The 14,596-nt window shown below is 38.9% G+C and overlaps 1 protein-coding gene and 1 long non-coding RNA gene across 2 annotated transcripts; both read right to left on the bottom strand.

Annotated features, from left to right (window-relative positions):
* Positions 1 to 5,791: 5,791 nt before the first annotated feature.
* Positions 5,792 to 7,738, bottom strand: LOC144987225 (uncharacterized). The gene is made up of 3 exons (XR_013651102.1): positions 7,696 to 7,738; positions 7,537 to 7,599; positions 5,792 to 7,429 (listed from the first exon to the last, which is right to left on the bottom strand). It is a non-coding gene; the product is annotated as an uncharacterized LOC144987225 (long non-coding RNA).
* A 456-nt stretch (positions 7,739 to 8,194) lies between these two features.
* On the bottom strand, positions 8,195 to 13,383 carry LOC144987324 (uncharacterized). Its single transcript, XM_078936668.1, has 8 exons — positions 13,344 to 13,383; positions 10,807 to 11,070; positions 9,637 to 9,936; positions 9,091 to 9,354; positions 8,666 to 8,911; positions 8,472 to 8,582; positions 8,379 to 8,394; positions 8,195 to 8,279 (listed from the first exon to the last, which is right to left on the bottom strand). Exons 1-8 carry the CDS (start codon positions 13,381 to 13,383, stop codon positions 8,195 to 8,197), a joined length of 1,326 nt encoding a protein of 441 aa, XP_078792794.1.
* Between the last annotated feature and the right edge of the window lie 1,213 nt (positions 13,384 to 14,596).

The raw sequence follows: 14,596 nt of genomic DNA on the forward strand, positions 1-14,596 counted from the left end.
TCAAAGTTAGACTGAAAACATTCCTCTTTGGACAGGCTTATTGTCAGACTAGTTAGTATTCAGAGATTATTTAACTTAATGTTAATTTGTTTAAATTAAACTTAATAATAACTATTTCTTTTAAAAGGCTGCTAGAAGTTGAAGCTGGGGTAACTATGGTGCACTGGGGTTCTGTCCTCTTTCCTTTTTTACTTCTACCCTTCCTCTCCTCTATTCTTGATCATAATTTATCATTTAGTTCTCCATGCCTCTGTTTGGTACAGTGCGATTCATGTATTGTCCCTCTTTCCCTCTCCCCTCCTGGGGAGTGGGAGTGCTTCCAGACTCCAGTTGGCTCATCCGTGCTCCAGTTCCTGACCGTTTACCTCGCCTTTACTCCTACTCCTACACCTGGCTGTGGATCCTACCTCTGGCTCATCTCTGGCTCGTCTCTGCTCTGTACCTGACAGAGTACCTCGTCTCTGCTCCTGCTCCTACACCTGGCTGTGGTTCCTGTCTCCGGCTCGACTCGCGCCTTTGACTGTCCCCACAACCACGGCTGGATGAAGCTCGTCTGCTGGACTTTTATATATGTAGTTGTAGATTTAGATAAGTTAATTCTTCTCTAAGAGTTCTGGTAAATTACCTGTCCGTCCTGGGGGAGGATCCCTCCTTCATGTGGGCACCCCTGAGGTTTCTTCGTTTTTTCCGGAATCCGTTTTTTTTGGGAGTTTTTCCTTACCGCGAAGGGGGGTTTAAGGGCAGGGATGCCAGTATAGCTTAGTCAGTTTGTTAGTTCATTTTAGTATTTTTCTATTGAACTCTTTGTATTCGTGATCCTTTTGATTTCATGTTTAACTTCGAAGCCCATCGAGACGACTGTTGTTGTGATTTTGGGCTATACAAATAAAATTGAATTGAATTGAATTGTCTGCTGCCGAGGCTCAGAGGCTGAACCAGCTCTTTTTACCGTCATTTTTGTATTTTTTGATAAAGACGTTTTAATTTTTTTTAAATATAATTTTAACAATAATTGATACTTTCTTTTTTTAGCATTAGTTCATTTTTATTAAGTCAGATTTTTGAATTTATGGCTGAGGATCTCCTGAAATTGTCATGTTTATCTGCTGACATTAAATCAACAGGCCTGTGTGTGATCTGTGAATCCTGCAGAGCAAATTATTAGTGAAAAGTGTGATTTTCTTTAAGGTCTTTTTGTTAAAATAAAACAATAAAAGATTCAAAACACATATTATTTAATGCTGCACACGTGTTTGGGATCAGATGAACAGCAATAATAAGCAGAAGAATGATGGCTCACCACAGTAAACTCAATGTATATAACACAGAAGAGGCATTTTTTGACCTTTATTATCATTTATGTTTTAGAACTTGTGAGCGTTTGTCCAAAGTTAAAAAACATTAGTCGTAAAAAATGCTATTTTCTCTTAATATTTCAACCATTTTTGACTAAAATAAAACAATTGTTCAGATACAAATCTTAAAAAGTGTTGCTTCTCTGCTGGACGGAGTCAGAGCTCGGACGTTTTTTTCTGCTGCAGACATTTTAAACACATTCATCACTACACTGACATGAATAAATACTAAACTCTGTTTGATTTTAGCTGCTTTGCTGCTCCTTCTGGATTTTACTCTCAGAGAAACGGGCCAGAATCGTTGAAACCGGCAGAACCCCGTACGAACAGAAACGACACAAAGTCCATGTCTGCTTCGGAGTACTGTCAGTATGAGGCAGAGACGCCTGATTGGTTATAATCTGGACCAATCAGCAGCTGTTTGATGGCAGCTTGGTTACATCAAACCGAAACTTAACTCAGCAAAGATAGGAAAAAAGTGAGATGACACACAACGCATGCGAATTTCTTTTTGGCGATGCCAGTGGCAGTCATATCACGCTAAGTCGCGCTCAAAGTAGTCAGCAAAATCAAAGATAGGACAAAAGCGAGATTTGACACAACGCACGCGAAAAAATGTGTTTTGCAAATGCAAAAAAAGTTTTTGAAAGCAAAAAAAAGTTTTTGAAAGCAAAAAAAAAACACTTTTGAGACAAAAACTTAGAAGGTTTTGTGTGCAACGTGGTGGCAGAGATATCACTCCATACAAGGGCGCTCACAGTGCGCCCTTCACCCCGCGCCCTTCACCCCGCGCCCCCTCCCTTCTCCTTCTTCTCACACACTTGCGTCTTCTTCTCAAAGACAGGAGAGCGCACAGCTGCGGGGCGGGGGCGCCGCCAGGTTTCAGGCTGTTACAAACTCTGTGACATAAGTATCCCAATAGTAGTGCATGTATTTTTTTTACAAGCTCTGAGCCGCCGGCGCCACCCCCCCTTCATTCCCGCCCCAGGCAATTGACCGTATTGCCTGTGCCAAAAATTGCTACTGGGGATGATGGAATGTAAAAGGAAGGAGGGAGAGTGTCCAGCCATCCCCACACCAAGAGCCCTGCCAGAGCAGCAGCAGCTGGAACCCCCCCCAACACCGGCACGGTAGCAGATAGAGAACAAACGCCCATCGGGTGACCACACCGGCCACCCAGGCTAGGGTCAGCAGGCCAGAGCCAGGAGTCATTTCTCTTTCCTGAAGTAGATGTTAAGATCTGAAAACTTCAGTCAAAAAGTTCTTGAAAAGATCAGTTTTAGTGAAAAGCAGAAGGCTTCAGCACAGAGGGAGCGACCAAAACAAGAAATTAGACTTAAATAGGCATGAAAATAAAGTTGATTTAGATTTTTATTCTGTGAATTTTATGTTACTTAAAGATTTGCAGATTTTTTTTCCAACATCAGATGAGTGTCATGGTCAAATATAGAAGTTTGAAATCCCAGTTTTCCTCAGTTCTTCTGGGAATAAGAACTAAGTTGTGGATTTGTGTTTGGAGCAGTTCTGAGCGTTTGTCCCGCTCTCTTTCAGCTCTGATGAGGAATGTGTAAGTTCCTCATCTGGACGACCTCTCACCACCTCTGTGACCTTTGACCTGAAGCAGCTGCTGCAGTCAGCTCCACTTCTGGGCTCAAAGCGAGGAAGTCGACTCTCAATTTGCAATCAGAACAACCTAAACTCACACATCAAACAAACCACAAACATGAACACACAAGGTCTTGGACTCTCACTGTGAGTCCATGCTGTAGGGTTGGAGCCGCCCTGGTGGCTTCCAGCTGAACCAGGACGGGTTTGAACATTGCGTTTTCCTCCTCTTCCTCCATGTGAAATGAGCCTGTCCTTCCTCTCAGCGTGTCCAAACCATCTCAATCTGTTTCCCTGCATTTAACATCCAACATGATCTGTTCCTCTGATGTATTCTTTCCTGAGTCTTTCCATCCTCGTCACTATCAATAGCCGCGGTTCCATCTGCAAAATCTTTTGATCGGATCAAAGATCGGATTATAATTCAACCGTGTACAAGAGCCCAAAAAAATTTTTTTACGATTATAACAAACGTTCACATGGTCACACTTTGGGTCGGAATAAATCATTTGGACATGCGCATTTCTCTCTAAAATACCAGAAGAGGAAATGAGTCCCACTGTAAACAAGCAGAGCTGCCACATACATAGATATCTGGCAGCTCTGTAATATACGAGATGATCTTTGAAATGTGCTTTTATTATCGTTATGGTCATTATGAAGCGTCTGTTCGCTCATCATTTTATTTAAATCCATGTGGTCAGTGCTTTTTTTGTGGCAGAACGGAGCTGGAAAAAGTGTTAGGAGAAGGCTAACACGCGCTAAAAACAACATTAGCTTTGGATGAACATAAAATCCATGCGGGAAACGCTGCAATCTGCATCTTGGCTGCACGTAAATATGTGGGAATAACATCAGCCTTTATTTTGTCGGGACACGACTGGAAACACAAATCCACGTTGATTGTTTGAACGGCTTCTAAGGACTGAGCGGCATTTCTGCTTTGAAAAGCTCACACACTGGCTTTGGCAGACCGAGCTCTGCTCTGAGACAAAGTTCTGCCGAGAGACCCGGTTTTCCTGAATTCATCTGCTCGTTCACCTAGAGCTGCGGGACGGATCGCAGTCCGAAGCCTCCAACATGTACCAAAGCATCCTCCCCTCAAACACAAAGCTATAAGTCCGGCTGCTCTGCTCAGAGACACAGTTCACTCGGTCTCCCTTCCCTCTTTCTCCAAGGAGAAGGAGGGCAGAGCCGTCCGCGCGTCGTCGGTCCTGTTTGAGCTCCAAAGCTTTCTCTGGAGCGAAACACCTTCTATGCATGACGTAAACCAGAGCAGTAGTGACACACGATCAGAATGAACTATTTACATGCACAGCAATCGGATCAAAAATCAGCATAACCCAGCTATCTCAATCAGAAAGAAATTTTGATCCGAATGAGTCTGATCGGGGCAAACTATTCTGAACGGCGTGTTTACATGATGCAATTTTCTTCCAATCAGGCGTTCATTCCGTTTACTTTTGTCCATGTAAACGCAGCTAAAGAAAAGCTCAACATCTCCAGCTCTGCCTCTTGTCTCTTTCTCAGTTTCTAAACCAACAACATGGCTGCTCTCACCACAGTCTTCTTCACTTTTCCTTTCATTCTTGCTGAAACTCTTTAGTCTGAAGTCTTCCTCCACCTGTTCCAACCTGCTTCTGGCAGAAACCTCTTCCTCTGGCAACTACTTAGTGTACATTTAGACTGGAATTATTTGGTTTGTTAAAATGAACCAGAGTGTGTTTCCCCCTGATAATCTGGAACAAACTTTCAGTCTGAATACACCCAAGCGGACTCTGGTCTGGGACCAGGAACTGCTCTCTGACCCGTCTTTCGTGTTGGTCTTAGTATGTCTTAGTTGAACTGAGCTTCAGTTCTCCCTCAGATTTCTCTCAGTCTGAAAACACTAAGTGCTCAGACCACGTGGATCAAAATGGCCACCGTAGCCGGTCATCATGTGATGTAAACAAAGAAGGAAAGAAGCAAAGGATGAGTCTTAGATAATTATAAAGCAACCATTGTCGTGTTATCAACCAGAAAAGAGTCCAACTGTTTATTTGAGAATGTCTATTTCAACACAGCTGAAAACAATTCTGACGTGTTTTTCTGTGTCTTGATTCGCGGCACACGGCTGTGACGTCATCCTAAAAGCTACTTTGTAGTTTGTTACAAATTGTCTTAAACAATGCAGTAACACCACAACAATGAGACACAGCAACTCATTAAAATCTGCAGAATCATTCATACAACTTTGCTTCTCACTGTTGTCCTGATGAATCTATGAACACCTTCCAGCGTACCTTCTTAGCTGTCTTCTTGCCAGTAACCGCCCTGCAGCACGCCTCCACCAGACCAAAATTACAAGTAAAAAGTGTATCAAACATTGATGGACGTTCAAAATCAGAAATTATCCATGAAAATGAAAAGTTCTGTAGATAAATCATCTGAGGTTGATTCATTCTGTTGTTCTCTGTTCATAAAGAATGAACATGTCATATTCAGGAAATGATGCAGCTTGTTGATGTTTTGTTCTTCAAGGATCTCTCATCAGCTCACAGTGAAAACTGAATAATGTTACAAATAAAAATCCCAGAATCACAAGAACAGAAATGATGAAAACAATCAAAAATTCAAATTTGACAAAAGCTTTTATTGATATAAAAATGTCCAATGAAGACTCAGTTAAGGTATATGTATATATATTTATACATTTTTCATCACACATTTATACATGAAAAGAATATATATTTTGATTATAAATGTAATAAAAAATCTTAAAAACCAAAAAAAAAACATATCTTCCTAAATTTCAAAAACTAGGATTTTCTTTGAAGTTGTCTGTTATTAATGTTCCTTTTTTATCATCTGTTAGCATTTTAAAGACCCACTCTGATGAAAACTGTGTTTATGGTATTTTAAACATGTTTTTACAGTATTTCTCTCACGATGGAGGATATTTATACGGTAGATTAAGTTTAAAATTGCATTTATTATTCTAATATTTGTGAATGAGGAGCAGATGAAAAAATGCCTCTAGAAGAACCTTGTAGGTGTGATGTAGGTGCTACAATCTGTGGGCCACTAGCTCCCTGCTCTGCTCCATTCTGATGCATCACTTGTAGACGACTAGATCCATGAACGTCTTTGTTTTCCTCGTCTGAGCTGGAATCTGGAGGAAAACTGTTGGGCTGGATAGTTCCAGTATTGCTCGCCATTGTTGTTGCACCGCTAAAGTTAGTTTGAGGGGCTGTAAGCTAGCTGGAGAGAGTGTAAGCAGAGAATGATGGGAAAATGGGATCAGGCTTACTCCACGTCAAAATTCCTGCCCACAACTGAGAAAACCACATAAGTTTATTGATTTTGGCATAAAATGGCGTAATAATATATTCAAAGACCACTGGGGACACTTTGAGAATATATCAAAAGATGATCAGAGAGGGACTTTAAGCTGAATCTGTTTGGTTAGTAAAGTTAAAGACATTTTACATTATAAGGACTTAAAAAAGTACATTAGAAGTTTAAAAAAAGTAATTATGGAGAAGAATTGTCTCAAAGTCTGACCATATAAGGACTCAGACTCTTTCTGCAGCGTTCAGTTCAACAACAGAACAAGTCCAGTTGTTTCCTGATGGTTCTGGTGAAAGTAAGACACTGTCTGAAAGTCCAGACTGACCTGGATCTGGACCTCCAGGATCTTAAAGGACAGAAAAGTCTGAAGCTCCATGTTGTTCATGATCAGCCTTGATAGAGCAGACTGTGTGAACCAGAGACATCAGCTGATCCTGGACTGCAGCTGCAGACTTGGTTGATGTTGGAAAAACTAACAATCCAGAGAAAATCTCAGCAGATTCAATTCATCCCTGAGTTCCTTTAGGATTATATGTTAGGCAGCTGCAGGAAAGTTGTTAAGATCACATATGAAATAAAAAAAACTGAACAAAAATACTAAAATGAGACCAAAAGAGAGGCAAACATTTGGAGCCATACAAAGGTTCAGCTGTCCTAGCAGCGCAACCTACAGGTGAGACGTTTGTTCATCACATTGATGGATGCTGCTGGCTCTGTGGATCTACAAGAAAAGCCAAAATGCAGAGTTACTCAGCAGCTGAGGGTGGAGCATGGTCTTGATGCAGAACCTACATCAACAAATTCAAGTTTCTATCTTTTCTATCAGATTTGATCTCTAGAGAATCAGATGGAAACTTAGCAAGTGTTTGTCCTCATTGAACTTCAGAGTAAAGCATCTCATCAGCTGAATGAGACCATTTTCCTGTCAGAAAATCAAATCAAATATTAAGTAGAAACTGGAAAACAACAAAGACAGTTGTGTTCATTTCACATTGTGACAAGTGAATGACTTGAAAACATTGACTTGAATGAATCCTGCAGTTTCCTTTCCAGCAGTTTTCAGTCAGTGAAGTTACAAAGATGAAGATTTGACTTACCTTTGTTTTTCTTCCTGATCTGTGCATACAGCTGACTGCCATCTAAAAGCAAACAACATCCAACATGACAGAAGCTGACAGCCTGACAGTCATTTGGAAAGGCAGCTGCATGGATGGAGAAGATGTTTCCATGTAGTGGCAGATCTTACCTGCAGACGCTCCTGTCTTCACATCAGAGTAAACTGTCTCCTCTGCTGCTTTCTGTCTCTTTTCTGTCAGAAAACATTGGATTTGACTCAACTGGTTCATAAATCTATCTTGAAGCTTTTTTGGGGATAAATGTTGAATAAATGCTTTGATTTTCTCACTTTTCTTAGTGACGGATTTAAGCTTGATTGTAGAATATGTAACCTTCCTGGATTCACCTGAAACATTAATTGTTCATATTTTTATATTTGGATCATTTCTTCTGCTTTCATCTAAAAGTCTACAATGAAAATGTGTTTTCTTTTATTTGTTTTTTATATGTCTGATAGAGAAAATCTGTCATTTTTGTACCACAGAATAATAATTTAGATGTAAATGAACAGATAAATGTTCTTAATCTTGACTGATTCTTTCATTTTACCTTTGTTTTCATCTTCTGGATCAGTTTGAATCTCCTCAGGACCTTTGTGTGATTCAAACAGAGAAGAACCACCTTAAAAAGGAATTTCACAAAGACAGAATCAACCTCTTCTAAACCAACAGGAACAAAATGTTTCCATCAGTTTCCAGATCAGACATCAAGAGATGAAACTGTTCTGTTCAGTTCATTTGTTCTAAAGTCAAACTTCTAGAATAAATCCAGATCAGTCAAAGTTTAGACTAACCATGGAGGAGCATGGAGTCATTTCTGTGCTGAGCTTCTCTGTGGTCTGCAGCAGAACTCTGGTTGTTGTCCTGAGAGCTGCTGGAAGAAAGAAATAGAAAGATTAGAATGATTGAAAACATCATCTCCAAGAAAATCATCTGTCACACTTTAAACATAAAAACACAGAGCTGCACAAACCTGATGATGTCTGAATCTGGAAAAAAGAAAAATCTGTTATTGATTAACATGAGATTATTATGAATATTATCTAATAATAATAATATTTCTCACCTCTTGATCTTTTGTAGAGAAACCAGATCATGAATAGAAACAGGACCAAAACTACTGAAGTTAGAGCAACAACCAAGACAGGAAATGAGGAGCTGTCAGGTCTGGATGCAGCTGTAAAAAAACATGTTTGATTCAAATATATGTAAATATTATCACCTAAAGGATTTCCAATGAATCAATAGAGATTTGCTGACATGTTACTGCCAACCAGCTCTGTGGTGATTCTTTTCCTGAGGATTGACACTTGTAGAAGCCTTCATGAGACTTTGACACTGCAGGGATGATCATCTCCACTCTGCTCTCACTTTGGATGATTGTGTCATTTTGATAGAAAAACACTTTAGAAAGAAGATTTTCTGTCCTCAACTTGCAGCCAAGAGTAACAGAATGTCCCTCAGTCACAGGATGGACAGGACTCAGCAGGAGAAGCTCATCATCATCTGGAAACATCAACATTCATCTTCATCACATATGATCCCAACATGTTTGACGTCTGCTTCATTCTGCTTTGACATCCAGTTGATCATCTAAATCCATCTTCAACTTCTGCATGTGTTTCAAATCAATCCAATGATGAAAGTCAAGCTAAAAATAGGAATCCAAACATGTTTCCACTCACAGTGTCCAGTGATGTTGACTGCGTTGCTGAATGCTGATCCAGACTCACACCAGTACACTGCATTACTGGACTGGATCTTCTGAACATGACATGTTGATCCATTCATTGTTCCCCAGTCAGAACAGAATGACAGGAAGTCAGGAAGCAGAAACCTGCTGACTCTCCACTCAGCAGAGTTTCCCTCACAGCTCAGTGAGACAGAGTCAGAGGTGAAGTGTTGGACTCTGTCAGGACTCACTGAGAGAGACGCTGATGGATGAAGATCTGAAAACAAACAGGATGAAGATCAGCACACTTTAGCTTCATTTGGAGAGCAAAGAGACACAAAAACAAATGTGTTTCAATGGATTTTCATTCAATGGCTTGGAGTTAGAATGGCTCTATGCAAATGAAAAAGAAACATTTGTTTACAACATTTTTAATGACATTTAACTGTTAGCAATAAGTGGAAACAAGCAAACTAAAGAGCAGAATCTGACAGCATTAGAAATGTGAAGAGAAATCATTCAGTGTTGACAGAAATGAATCAACAATCAGAAGTCTGACCTCCAGACCAGACAAAGTGAGGTTGACTGTAAAGAGTGTAGAAGTGTGGCTCTCCTCTTCCAGCTCTGCACACATATCCTGCTGTGTGTGTCTGTCCATGAATGATGTAGGAGTTGTCTGCAGTCCCATTGGAGCTAGCAGGCAGCAGCTCATAGCTGTAAGAGCCAGACTTGTGTGATAGATCAGGAACAGCTTTATACCAGTAGAAGCTCCATCCTGCAGACACATGTTCAACCTCACAGCTCAGAGTCACTGAGGCTCCAGGACTCAACCACCATGGAGACACTCTCAGGACAGGTTCTGGTGGAGAAATAGTGTTGTTTTTAGTGACTTTGTTGTGTTTCTGACCAAACTCTTTCATGTGACACCTTTGGTTCTGATAGAAGAAGCTCCACAGGTTGACAGAACTCTGATAACTCTGCTGTCAGACAGAAATGAAGCAGGAGATTTTTCACTTTCTTCATGATTGTTTTGACCTCTCTGCTGCTCTGCTGTGACTTCTGCTGCTCTATGACAGAGCCTCTATGACAAACTACACTATTAGAAGAAATGATCAGCAGCTTCTCTTCAACAGAGATCATTTATTGTCAATGTTTCACTTTTACAGATGATGGACCAACTCTGTCAGCGTGCAACACTTTGATTTTTGCAGGAACTGCAACAGAAACACAGCAATGCTCTTTAGCTGAAATGGACTCAATATTTTTAATTCTGTCTATTCCACAGTTATGTTGGTTTTTCATCACAAATTGTTCCTGTCATTAAGTTGCTATGGTTACCAGTACCCCTCCCTGCTGTTTATTTTCAAATATGCCAATCAAAACCATAAAAATGAAAGAGTAGTTTAATCATTAAAGATGAGAACAATTGTTTTGTTTTTTTAAATAATTTAACAGCTTTCTTCAAATCAAGCACACAGTGTCACACCAACATCCTTTTGTTGGTTTTATGTGTTTACATTTACAGCAGGGCTCATTTTGGCCTTTTTAGAAGACAAATTTGTTCCAGTCACTTTGTAGTTAAAAGGGAAGAAATAGTTGTGTTTAAAAAATAAGACTGAAGAGCTTTAGAAACAAAACTTAACAGTTTTATAGATGTTATTCAAAATTAAAAACTTAACAAAGTTTTTATTTTTTATATTGTGCTCTATTTAAACCTTTTTAAACTCACCAATGGTGACTGGATCACTGAACTCTGTGTGATAAACTGGTTCTCCTCTTCCTCCTCTGCATCTGTAGACTCCTCCCTGTGAGACTCTGATTTGTCCATTTGAGAGGAAATCCGCATCTTGTGTTCTCAGCAGTTTGGAGGGTTTCTCTCCTCTGAACCAGAAGAAACTCCAACCAGATGATGAAGGCTTCACTGAACAGCTCAGGGTCACTCTGCCCCCTACTGGAGACTTCGTGATCTTCAGTTCAGCTTTTGGTTTGTGTGCTGTGGAGTTCAACAATAGATGTATTAATCTGTCTAAACAGAGGCCAACATCTTAAATAACAATCTCTAGAAAACATACAGTAATAAATAAGAATCATTCATTAATTCTTATAAATACAGATATTTTTCAAACTGAAAAGAAAAAAAAATGAATTTACCTAAAACAGACAACCTTAAAGCTTCACTCCACTTTGTTGCAGAATATGAATCATCTGTGGGTCTGCTCTTACAGCTGTAGTCTCCACTGATGGAAGCTGTGATAGTCCAGTCTTTCTGCTTTGTCCTGAATGTCTGTGACTGAGGTCTTCTCCATTCATACTCCCACTGAACTCCTTCACCTCCCTGAACCTCACATGTCAGAGTGATCCTCTCTCCTCTGAAGATCTGAGACCAGCTGGGTTTTTGGGTTACACTGACTTTGTTGGAAACTGTTTCCATCAGATTTAAAAACAATAAAACACATTTTTAATTTTAAAATCAATGATTGTAAAAAGCTTTCAATAAAGTGAAATCCCTCACAGGTTATTTGAATGGTGACTTCATCACTTGGATCAGAGTAGACGGCTGGTTCTCCTCTAAATCCTCTGCATCTGTAGATTCCTCCTTGTGAGACTCTGATGTTTCCATTTAGTCCATCATTGATTGTGTCTTCAGAGGTGTGTGAGGTTCTTCTGAACCACTCATATTTCCAACCAGCAGATTTCTCCACAGAGCAGATCAGTGTCACTCTGTCTCCTACTGACACAGTTGTTGTTGCTGCTGTCAGTGTGGCTCTGGCTCTGTCTGCAATGTTTGACAAACACATTTACACTTAATAATTATGACAATAATGTTGCATATATATGTCAGGAGTCAGAGCTTGGTAACCAATCTCCAAATTACTAAAGCACTTCATCTCCCAGCCTCCCCAGCGAGCAGTTCCTGGACACCCCTCACCTGACTCTTATTGACAATTGACAAACGTTTAATACCTGATTAAAATATGTACGATTATCCAGACAGTCAGTGATTTCATTGGTGAAGTGTTTATTTTAGCTCATATAAACATTAACTGGTTATCGGATAAGTTATCTCTGAAAACAAATTGAGTAACACAATTGTGGTGTTAAATGTCTGACAGTTAATAAATTGGCCAACCAGAGTTTGACTTAATCGAGAGGAGTCCATCTACATGTATTGGTCATGTTTATACTAATTGTGCTGAAAAGTTCACTAATGTTGGTTACGAACCATTCATCTTTAGCGATCACAATGGTATCTCTCTCGTTCTGAGAACTAAAGTTCTTAAGGTAGGGCTTTGTGTAATTAATAAAAGAATGTATAAATCATTTGAAGAAAAAGATTTACTTTGTGATATGGCCAGAGTGACATAGTACAAAGAACTATCTCACATGCATGCAGAATCAGCTCAAAAGAGCTTTTGTAAATTATTCTCAGCCATATGTTAAACATGCATCTAGAATAGAAAGATCTTTACTGTCATTGTTTCATTCATTCATTTTTTTTCTATTCTGTTTTGCCCCTATCAGGGTCCCAGGGCTGCTGGTGCCTATCCCAGCCACTTGTGGGCAAAGGCAGGGGACAGCCTGGACAGGTTGCCAGTCTGTCCACAATCACACATCCATGGACAATTCAGAGTTGCCAATTAACCTATCAAGCATGTTTTTGGAGGGTGGGAGGAAGCTGGAGATCCTGGAGAGAACCCATGCATGCACAGGGAGAACATGCAAACTCCAAACACAAAGGTCCCCCTTTGATGTTGTGTTATTCCCGGCTGGGACTTGAACCGGGGGCCTTATTGCTAACCACTACCCCAACGTGCAGCTCGTTGTTGTTATACTACAGTAAAATTTAAAGTGCTTTCTAGTCAGTGCAGCATCCATCCATTAGAAAAAATGTGAACAACTTACTACTAAAATAGTTAATAACACATAAAACTACATAAAAATTGCTTCAATATGTGTTAAGATTGTTAAAACCGGAGAAATGATAATAATGATTGATATGAAGAAAGCTCTCAAACTAACATTATTTAGAAGATGAGATCCAGGTTTAACATTTTTATGCAGTTGGATAAAAAGTGTTCAGAAATCTTTTTGTCCTCACTCTCCTGGGTACCTCCACTGGAATCTTGTGCAGGCTGTTCAACTTGCTTGTTATACGTCCATCAAAATGTAATCCGGTTTTAAGAAGCTTGTGTTGGCTGTAGGTGTGATCAGCCCAACCGAGTGAGCACAAAACACACACAATAATCATTCAAACATAACACTGACCCTTCAAGCACCAGGCTGTTGCAATTATGTGCTCCATCATGGTGTATGCTCTATAAGGAAAGTAACTATGAGATCTAGTCAAGCCCCATGGTTGGATGTTGATCTAAAGTAACGTATGAAGGAGAGAGATCTAAGGAAAAAAGGTGCTATAATGTCTGGTAATCTTGCAAACTGGCAAGCATATCGGTCTTTAACAATTAAAGTAACAAAAATTAATGGACAGAAACAATATCAAACTAAATTTAAGCAATGTAGTAAAAAAAGTAAACATCTATGGAGGACAATAAATGCTCTTTAAAGTAAAGGCAATGGGAATGAAAAGTCATTTATAGTGGATGGTGCATTGATAACCAAACCCTCTGAAATAGAAAACTACTTTACATACATGTGAACACATTTTTTGCAAAATGCCAGTTCATTGTGCGGGTTTCAACTGCCAAAATCGGAGAAATTAGTCCATGAAAGGAGGAAAGCATAACATTTCACAGGTAATTACTATAATTTTTTTCTTTTAATGCTGCAGGGGCATCATTAATCGTACACATGTTGACATGCATGATGCTGCAGGGCTTTTATTAACATGTAGGCATGATGTACATATGATTTGCTGTCGACATGCCGTAAATATAAACTTTATTGTGTTAAACCTGTATACAGTATACTAGGACTAGGCTATTATAGTTATATAGATTTATAAATTTCTGACTTAGTGAATGAACTTTTCTTGCAGGTTTCCAATGGATTCAGACTTAAGGAAAAAGAAAGAGCTAGACTGTTCGCTTGAAACCCGACACCATACAATCTGTGATGCACAAACTGATCACTCACATGAATTACTAAATCTATGGTTTTTCTTTATTTTTCTTCTTTTTTAAGGGTAAATCTGTTATTAACTTATGGACCTATTTTTTAATTATTATTGATTAATTATTATTATTTATTATTATTGACCTATTATTGATTTATTGTTATCATTTAATATTATTATTGACTTACTATTGATTTATTATTATTATTTATTATTGATTCATCATCATTATTATTATTGACTTATTTATATATTGTTATTAATTATTATTATTATTGACTTATTTATATATTGTTATTATTTGTTATTATTATTGACTTATTGTTGGGCTTTTCTAAATAATTTAAATGACAAGTCAAAGAAGTCTAAAACGTTGAAATGTTTAAAAATTTGTTTTAAAAATTGTTTTTAAAAATTATTTGTAATATATTTTTTATTTATAAGA

Source organism: Oryzias latipes, chromosome 18 (assembly GCF_053564925.1).
Source record: "Oryzias latipes strain Hd-rR chromosome 18, Olatipes_Hd-rR_3.1".
NCBI classification, from domain to species: domain Eukaryota; kingdom Metazoa; phylum Chordata; class Actinopteri; order Beloniformes; family Adrianichthyidae; genus Oryzias; species Oryzias latipes.

Coding starts and splice junctions, on each gene's coding strand:
- LOC144987324 (XM_078936668.1), bottom strand. CDS start 13,383: ATGATGGAGCACATAATTGCAACAGCCTGGTGCTTGAAGG. Junction 9,355..9,636: donor TCACTTTGTCTGGTCTGGAG/GTCAGACTTCTG, acceptor GTTTGTTTTCAG/ATCTTCATCCATCAGCGTCT. Junction 8,583..8,665: donor GAGCTGGTTGGCAGTAACAT/GTCAGCAAATCT, acceptor GTTTTTTTACAG/CTGCATCCAGACCTGACAGC.